Source organism: Stomoxys calcitrans, chromosome 2 (assembly GCF_963082655.1).
Source record: "Stomoxys calcitrans chromosome 2, idStoCalc2.1, whole genome shotgun sequence".
In the NCBI taxonomy this organism is placed as follows: Eukaryota; Metazoa; Arthropoda; class Insecta; order Diptera; family Muscidae; genus Stomoxys; species Stomoxys calcitrans.
This window is the reverse complement of record NC_081553.1, coordinates 38,820,573-38,830,444: the sequence shown is the minus strand read 5'-3', so window position 1 is coordinate 38,830,444 and position 9,872 is coordinate 38,820,573. Positions and strand designations below refer to the sequence as shown.

General features: G+C 29.8%; 1 protein-coding gene across 1 annotated transcript in view; it reads right to left on the bottom strand.

Moving 5' to 3' along the window:
* The window catches only part of LOC106082115 (homeobox protein homothorax), a 359,165-nt gene that overhangs the window by 121,580 nt on the left and 227,713 nt on the right, over positions 1-9,872 (bottom strand). The window contains exon 8 of the mRNA XM_059363270.1: positions 4,064-4,111. Coding sequence (XP_059219253.1) covers positions 4,064-4,111 — 48 coding nt within the window. The remainder of the gene's footprint in view (positions 1-4,063; positions 4,112-9,872) is intronic.

Genomic DNA, 9,872 nt, shown 5'->3' with positions numbered 1-9,872 from the left:
AAACATAAAATCTCTAAAAAAAGCTTTAAAGCTCGGTTAAGCCTTAAACTCTAGATAAGCTTAAAAGGTCGGTTAAGCTAAAAAGCTCAGTTAAGCTTAAAAGCCCAGTTAAAATAAAAAGTTCCGTTAAACTAAAAGACTCAGTTAAACTTTGAATATCAGAAAGTTTGTTAAACATAAAATCTCTAAAAACAACTTTAAAGCTTAAAAGCTATATACCAAAAGGTTTCCAACGCCAAAACTGGAGCACAGAAGCCATCCTACTATTATTCTCTGATAAATTTTTAAGTTTTAATAAAAAATATTTCGGGGCAGATTTTTATCTTCTTCGGTATAAAATAGAACTGAAAGCTCGAATAAGCTAATAAGTTCAGTTAAGCTTAAAAGCTCGGTTAAGCTAAAAAAAAAGCGCAGCTAAGATTAAAAGCTCAGTTCAAAATATCGTTTGAATTAAAAAGCTTAGTTACACTTTGTAAAGCTTAAAAGCTCAGTGCAACTAAAAATCTCCGTTGAGCTTAAAGCTCACTTAAGCTTAAAAGCCAAGTTAACCTAGAAGCTTAAAGGTTATATACCAAAAGCTTTGCAGCACCAATGCTAAACCGCATAAGCTAACTTACGATTATTCTCTGGCAAATTTTTTAAGTCTTAATTAAAAATATTTCAGGAGAAGTTTTTATGTTTATAAGTAAAAAATTATAAAATTGAAGGCTTTGTTAAGCTAAAAAGCTCAACTAAGATTTAAAGTTCGGTTAAAATATAAATTTCCGTTAAACTTAGCTCAGTTAAACTTTTAAGCTTTAGTTAAACTTTTAAGCTTTAGTTAAACGTTAAAGCTTTAGTTTAACTTTAAAGCTTTAGTTAAGCTTTAAAGCTTTAGTTAAACTTTAAAGCTTTAGTTAAGCTTTAAAGCTTTAGTTAAACTTTGAAGCTCAGAAAGTTTGTTAAACTTAAAAGCTCAGTGTAGCTAAAAACCTCCGTTAAGCCCAGTTCATTTTCAGCTTAAAGGCTATGTACCAAAAGATTTACAGTACTTAAACTGAAGAACAGAAGCCCATTTTCGATTATTCTCAGGAAAATTTTTTACATTTTAAGTAAAAATATTTCAGAATAATTTTTTTAACTTTTTCAGTTTACACAAATTGCATTATTTTCTCGTCTAATGCTATTAGCTGTGAACATTGCTCAAACTTTAAAATAAAATTGATTTTGTTTTGTTATTGCCTTGCGCTCTGGTTTCCATCAGTGGCTGGCTGTTGCTGGCGCTGCCGCTGCTGTTGCTACTGCTGTGTTGTTGGCTGCCTTAGCCTTTCGTATGCCATTAATTTTATTATTTGCCGACTTGTTTGACAGTTCTGACAGACAATTATTTAAAACTTGTGTTGGTTTCGCAGTTTTTCTTTCTGTTGTTGTTGTTGTTGTTGCTGTTATAGTACTACTGAGCGCCCATACCATTGGGTTTGTGAGTGTTCTAACTAAAGTTTTGTCTGATTCCACCAAAGCCGCCATAGCTGTTGCCTTTTGTCATCATCGGTCACTACAACTCCATTCCAGAACAAATTTGTTGCATGTTTTTAATGTTGGAGTTATTAGTTGAAGTCACACTGACGCACGACTTACTGAATGACTGACTGTTTAAGTGGTAGTTAGTTATTGGCTAGTCATTGGAGTTTTAGTCTAAACTTCTCATTTTTATTTGAAGGTCAATACTAAAAGCCCATGTTGATGGTGATGAAGTTGGAGTTTAGTGTTTTTTTTAAGCGATTTTGAAAAATCAACATTGTCAACAACATCATCATCGCCATCGAAAAGTTCTGAAAGGCTTGAGACAGAAAAATGTCAAAAACAAATAAATGTTAACACCATTTATTATGTTGAAGCGGCGGCGGCAATGGCAGTGTTAGCGGTGATGGTGGCACGTTTTGTGTTTTTTTTTCCTGGATACTTTTCTGGGAGTTTCACAAAAGTCACTTGCACTTTTTTTCAGTAGCTTTAAAGTCTTGAAAAAGTCAGAATTTTTTTTCTTGCTGCAGAGAAAGGGAACAAAATTAATGGCTTTTGTTTTGTGGGTTAGTAAAACTTAGGCAGAGAAAAATTAATGGCTTATAATTGGCATAGATTATGGGAAAGGACTAGGCACACATATATCCAATGGGATTTAAGAAAAATTTTGCTGACAAATTAATACCTCAAGGCTTGATTTGTAATAAAAAGTTTAGAATGGAATTTCAGTACTTTGGGTTGATATTTTGGGATTTTTAGAGCTTACAGCTTTTGGAGTGAAATTCCTTTAGATTTTATATCACAATTATCTCTCCATTTAGCAAATTTCAGGATGATATTTTGAGCTTTCGAGAGCTTAAAGCTTTTTCCCTCTTATATCACAATAAGCTTTAAAAAAAACTTTGCAACTTAAGGACTACTTTTGAAGCCAAAGCATTGATTGAGTTTTTAAGCCTTATATCCTCATCTTAGTTGCCGGTGGTGTCTATGCCCTTTTAGGCTTAAAACTCTCAGACCAACCCTCCTTTACGGTGATTTGATGATCATTATGCTCCTATTATGCTCTTCCGGTAATTAAAATTTGCCTTCTCAAAAGTAGCACAGATCTTATCTTTCAAACTACAGCAATCTTTTAGATCTTACCTACATTGATGTTGTCGAACTTAATGAACCTCTCTGCCTAAACAGCATCAGTTTATTTCTACCTTCCCTTCTTATAAATTTCTTTATCTCAATAAATTCATTAAAAAATTGATACATTTCAAAAAATCTTTTCCTCCCAGCCTCTGAGAGAGAGAGAGTAAAGGTAGAGTAGGTGTATACCAAGGATGATCGGTCACGTTTAACTTTTGCTTTTCATACGGTAGCTATGCTACCCCCAAAAAGCAAAAGACAAGAAGCGTTGAAGGCAGCTTTCAAGGCAAAGCACAGTAAAAATGAATGAAATTCTTTAAGTTATTGCCGTCAAATCGATCATCATCGATATATGGGGAATCTTCTACATGACATGAAAAGTGCGTTTGCCATCCTCTCAGCAAATTTTTAGACATCCATCCATCTACACAGCCATTCTAAAGCCAAGAAAATATGATGAAACTTGGCAGGAAAAAAAAACTCATTATAGGTGATCATTTAATATTTTTATAATAAGTTATTGAAGTTTGCTGCACAATGTTAGGGACAAGCTGTGGACTCGCTTCAAGTTTGAGCCTAAGAAATGGGGCGTTGTTTTATTACAACCCCCTTTGAAACGTGATCGATCAATGGACGTGCGGGAGCTGTCTATCAGTCTACACCTGTGTATCTATATTGGCATAAAAGGTAGGACAATGAATGGAAAGGAAAGGCAGAAAGCATGATTGTCAGGTCAGGAGTTGGGCAACGTCCTGAAGGTTCCTCGAAATATTTTTAATTAAAATTTAAAACATTTTAATGAATTTTTATCAAGTAGTTGAAAGATCTCAAGGTGAAGGTAGAAGGTTATAAAAACCTAAAGCGGTAGTTTTTGATTTTTTTTATTTAGTTTTATAATATTTTTTTCCTTTTTTTCACAAAATTTCATTTAGAGATCATCTGCTCTTTTCTTTGGACGCACTTTGTCATAAAGTTTTCTTTAAAACCTCTGCTAACTCTTTGGTCTTTATTTTTTTTTTTTTTCTTTAATATTGATTAATGTTCTTTAAGCTTTAAAAGCTTTTAATTAATTTATGTGTTGCCAGAAAATGCTACTGTTTTTCTTCTTTTCATCTTGTAGACTGTAGCAATGGGGATTGATGGCCATCACCACTATATATGATGGCCCGGTTGTTGACTTGCTTCATACTCCATGGCGAATGTTGTGGTTGTTTGATGAAGATTTCTTTTCAATATGATTTATAGATTTTATGTTTGTTTACTTTTTTTCCCCACTAAGTCAGACCACAATTATTTTTTTTTTTACCCCTAAACTTTGCTTGCGTTGTTGTTTTAAGCCATGCAAGATTTAAATATATATATCATAATAAATAAATAATAATAATAACAACATAAAGTGTTAATAATGAGGCGATGAAATGTGACTTACCATCATATGTTAGTTCTGTAGGATTTAGTGATGATAAGAACTTACCATCTGTAAAGAGAGAGAGAGGAGAGAAGAAAATTTAGATTAAAGTTCATTAAAACAAGTTTTAAATATATAAAAAAAAATATTAAAAGCTCTTATAAAAAAGATTTTTGGCTTAAAGCTCTTTGAGTAAGCTTTAGTCAAAAGCTAACTTTCACAACTTTTTTTACAAAATGGAAAATTTAAAAATCTTTAACAAATATTTGTTAATAATTTGTTCATCTAAATAAATAATGGTTAAAAGCTCATGTAGAAAGCTTAAATTTGAAAGTTTTTGCTAGAAGCTTCAGTTAAAAACATTTTAAATTTTGGTTAAAAGCTTTGGGTAAAAGCTTTAGTTAAAAGCTTTGGGTAAAAGCTTTGGTTAAAAGCCTTAAGTAAAAGCTTTATTTAAAAGATTTAAGTAAAAGCTTTATTTAAAAGATTTAGTTAAAAGCTTTCGGTAAAAGCTTTAGTTTAAAGCTTTTGTAACAGCTTTAGTTTAAAGCTTTTGTAAAAGCTTTAGTTTAAAGCTTTTGTAAAAGCTTTAGTTTAAAGCTTTTGTAAAAGCTTTAGTTAAAAGCTTTGGTGAAAAACTTTGCTTAAAATTTTAAATAAATATTTTTCAATAACTTTCTCATCCTAATAAATAATGCTTAAAAGCTCATGTATGAAGCCTAAAGCTAAAAGTTTTTGCTGAAAGCTCGAGTTAAAAACCATAATTTTATGTTTTGGTTAAAAAATTTAGTTAAAAGCTTTAGTAAAAAGCTGTAGTAAAAAGCTTTAGTAAAAAGCTTTGGTTAAAAGCTTTGCTTAAAATTTTCAATAAACATTTTTAAATAATTTTCTCATCTTAATAAATAATGGTTAAAAGTTTTTGCTGAAAGCTTGAGTTAAAACCCATAATTTTAATTATAGTTTCAGTTAAAAGCTTTGCATAAAGACTTGAGTAAGAAGCAGTTAAATGCTTTGCTTAAAAGCATGAGTAAGATGCTTTAGTTAAAAGCTTTGCTTAAAACTTCGTTTAAAAGCTTAAGTAAGAAGCTTTAGGTTAAAGCTTTACTTAAAAGCTTTATTTAAAAGCTTTGCTTAAAAGCTTGAGTAAGAAGCTTTAGTTAAAAGCTTTGCTTAAAACTTCGCTCAAAAGCTTAAGTAAGAAGCTTTAGTTAAAAGCTTAACTTAAAAGCTTCGCTTAAAAGCTTGAGTAAGAAGCTTTAGTTAAAAGCTTTTCTTAAAAGCTTGAGTAAGAAGCTTTAGTTAAAAGCTTTGGTTACAAACTTTGGTTTAAAGCTTAAGATAAAGGTTTCAACTTAAAAGCTTTAGTTAAAAGATTGTATTAAACATATTTGTACAAAATCTTTGAATAAAAACTTTCACAAAAAGCTTTCGTGAAAAATTTTTAATATCTTTTGTAAAGTTTTAAATAAGATTTAAGGTTCACCATTCTTAAAGTTATCTCATAATATATAAACTCATAAAATTGCATCCATAATTTTCTTCTCCAGTCCCTAAGTTTTATACTTGTATTTTGAACTCCCTTAAAAAGCTTTCAAAAGTTTTTTCCCCCATACCAATGCCCTTATAGATTTTTTTTTTATTTTTACAAAACTTTTTTTGTCCTCCCCTCTCAACTTTAAATCAACATTTAATTACTTTCTGATTTCGTCAAAAAAAAACAAAAAGAAAAAAAATACCATTAAAAATTTTGCCTGCCCTACGCTAATTTTCAATTAATTTTTATTTTAACCAAAACATTCAAAACATTGAGAAAGGGAGCTTGAAAGACGAAATCTTCGTTAACGTTGTTGTTTTTGTCTTGCTTTCCATATGCCATTCACATAAAAGTAATTATGCCAAAAATTGTGGCACCTAAGGCTAAATTGAAGTACGAGGCAGCAGCAAACAGCAGACAGTCCACAGCGATGTAGCATGAAGAAAAACCCCCCCTTAAGCAAAAATTTTGGTTAATTGCTTGAGCAGACAATGACAATGTCTTTGGCCACACTATGCCAACGCCACGTGTGTTCTCCAAAACAAAAAGCCCATACAAAAAAGACAAAATATACACAAAATGGCTATAATGGTCCTATACTCGACAACAACTTGATGAGCTACTACAAAACTCATCTTCGCCACTAAAGGGGAGTTATTTTGCAATGCAACAGCAAACGTTTTTTTTTGTGTTGCTCTCACTGCTGCTGTGTTACAGCTATGTGCTGTGTATGTTGTTGTACTTGAGAGTCTTATAACTGAAAATTTGCAATTTTGGACGACAGGTGATAAATAAATCGAAATGAACCTTATATGGGCGTTTTAAGGTAACATCGAAAGGCAGTAGCTAACACAACAACAACAACCACAACGGTAAAGGCAAATGGCCCAAAAGATCGAGTATGCTCATGAATGTTCACATTTAGAGCTTGACTGCTGGCTGCTTCCACCTTCAAAAACTAAAAAAACTCCTCTGGTAGGTACTATGTTGCTGTGGTAGTTGCTGCTGTTAACTCATTTTTTGAATTTAATTGTGTGCCACATTATTTCTGTTGCACGTTTTGCTAACTGGGAATGCCAGGCAACAAACAAAATGTTGCATTGCCTTGGGTGTTGCCAATATGCGCAAAACAAAAAAAAAGTAAATTTTTTTTTTGAAAATTGCGAATTTTTATGATAATTTTAAGTTTTTAGAAAAATTTCAAATTGCAAAAATTTTTTAAATTTTATTAAGTTTTCCAGTAATTAAGAAAATTTTATAAAAATTCCAAATATTAAGAAAACTTAGAATTTTTATAAGTATAAATTTTTAGGAAAATTTCCAATTTTTAAGAAAATTTCCAAATTTTAAGAAAATTTAAAATTTTTTAAGAAATTTTCAATTTTTAAGAACATTTAAAACTTTTAAGAAAATTTCCAATTTTCAAGAAATTTTCCAATTTTTAAGAATTTTCCAATTTTTAAGAAAATTTTCAGTTATTGAGAAAATTTAGAATTTTTACGAAAGTTTCCAATTTTTCAGAAAATTTCCAATTTTTAAAAATAAATCCAATTTTTAAGAAAATTTTCTAATTTTTAAGAAAATTTCCAAATTTTAAGAAATTTTTCTAATTTTTAAGAAAATTTTCCAATTTTAAAGAAAATTTCCAATTTTTAAGAAAATTTTCCAATTTTTAAGAAAATTTCAAATTTTTAAGAAAAATTTTAATTTTTAAGAAACTTTAAGGCTCTAGGTGGTCATGGCGCCTTTTGTCAGTCCCGTAAAGTTGGTTGGTATTTCGAAAACATAGATATTTTCCCGTTCTCACACGGTATATTTTTTACTAGTTTTTATCGGTTTAAAAATATATATGGGAGCAACACTAGACACTTCAGTAGACGAGTTGGAGATGTAATCGGATTGCCAGAGCAATTAGCAAGTTTTAAGAAAATTTGCAATTTTTAAAAAAATTTGCAATTTTTAAGAAAATTTGCAATATTTAAGAAAATTTTAAATTACTAAGAAAATTTCCAACTTTTAGGAAAAATTTAAAATTTTTAAGAAAATTTTTCAATTAAAAAAAAAAATCCAATTTTAAGGAAACATTTCCTATTTTTAAGAAAAATTTCCTATTTTTTAAGACAAAATTCCAATTTTTAAGAAAAATTTCTAATTTTTAAGAAAAATTTCTAATTTTTAAGAAAAATTTCTAATTTTTAAGAAAAATTTCGAGTTTTCAAAGAAAAAATTCCAATTTTTAAGAAAAATTTCCAATTTTTAAAAAAAGTTTTAAGCAAATTTTAAATATTTTAGATTAATATAAAAGTGTCGAATTTTTGAGAATATATAACGTTTTCATAAAAAAATTAAATTTTCATAAAAAAAAACCGGTGAATGCCTTTTGCAACATCACAAATTTTGTCTTACTTTTGAAAGTTCCTTGCAGTTCTATTCATGGAATAGAAAGAATTGAACGAAATGGTCTATAAACGGACTTAAATTTTTCTTTTTTATAAAAATTTAAAATTTTTATAAATTTTTCGTTTTTTAATTTTTTATTATAATTAAAAATTTTTGTCAAATTAAATTTTTTTTTTTTTTAAATAGTTTTTCTAATATGGCAATACTCTTGGTTTACTGCATCCTTCAATTTTCCTTCATGGTGGCTGGCTGGCGTTGATGAGTTTTATAGTCTGTTTTTTTTTTTTCAATTCCATTTTTTTTCTTTCTCCTTTTCGTACAACCTCTGAGCTTTTATTAAAATGGTATAATTTTTATTTTAACTGTTTCTGTTTGGTTGCAGTGTAGGGGCAATATCTACCACCAAAAATGTGATTGCAATCGCTAAGACAACGATTCGTGAAGGAGATTCGTTTCGTTTATAGCTAAAGGTGTTGTCGGCCTATCAATTTTCATTGCAAGTGCGAATTGGCATTTTTATTTATATGATGTCGACAATGTGTAGAAATACCAATGACATCCTTACAGATCTGCGACAGCATCTTCGAAAATTATCTTGGCAGGCAGAAAAGTGCAAAAACACAAAACGTAGTGATTTGTGCTTATTTGACAAGTTGTCTTTAAAAGAGTTGACATTTATTGTGGGGATTTAAGCGCATATTTAGATGGAGTTTAACCATCATTTTAGGACTTGGCCTCTGAAGGAAAAAAACCTTTAAGATCATGATGAAATCCTTTTTGCCAGTTAATGATGGCTTTGGATGGAGTATTTTGTTTTTGTTTTTGCTTAATGCATCAGCACTCCCGCTGCTGATGATGGATGCATTAACTGTGGCTGTGTGTTGATGCTGTTTGCTTGTTGTTTATAGTTTTTAATGTTGTTGATGACAATAAAATTATGTTTGCTTCTTGTGTTGTTTTTTTTTTGCTGGGGAGTAGTAGTGACTTGTCTTTAAATTGTTTAATTATCATGATTTATTAAGAAGTCATGTGGAAAAGCATGTGTCTTGCAAATATGTCTACGCTACCATGATTATGGCCAGAGAATATAAATTACTAAGACAAGTTTTTGGGGAAGTAATCAAGGGAAATTAAAAAAAGTTGGACTATGGGAAAAATGGGAAGTGAAGGACATTTTGGGTTTTTGAACAAGACATGATTTGGAAAAAATTTTATAAAAAAATTGGTCATATGTCATTTAAGCATTTGCCCATAGCTTAGTATGCACACATGAATTTGGTGAGATTTGCAGCAAAGAGGACTTAATCACTAAAACTTTGATGTTAACAGCTTTGTTGGATCAATTCGTTTGCCAGAAAAAAGTGGAGACCAAAAATTTATTACTTTATTAGTTTATAAAAGTAAAAGTTTGGAAATAAAAGCTTTTTAAAAGCTTCTGAAAGCTTTGCGGAGTATTAAAATTTATACATGGTTCCTAAATATGGTGTTGAAAACTATGGATTAATAGATATTCAGCAATTTGTGGTTTTAAAACGCAAATATATATGAAAGCTTTTCCAAAGCTTTTAAAAGCTATCATATTAAATATTTTAAGTTCCTTAGCTGTTGCAGAGAGCAATAAAAGCTCTCAAAAGCTCTTTGAAATCAAAAATGAAAGAATGATTTTACTAAATAATTTAAAAGCTTTCTATAGACGGCAATATATTTCTTAGAACAGTTATATTTACCAAAGCTTTAACAAAGCCTTTAAAAGCTTCTCAAATCAGAAATCACAGCTTTCAAAATTCTAAAAGTTCTGCTTTCTTAAGGCGGAAAGATTTTTTCAAATTATTTATTCAAACTATGAAGATTTGAAAACCATAGATTTTTTAAAGCTTTCAAAAGCTTTTGAAAGCT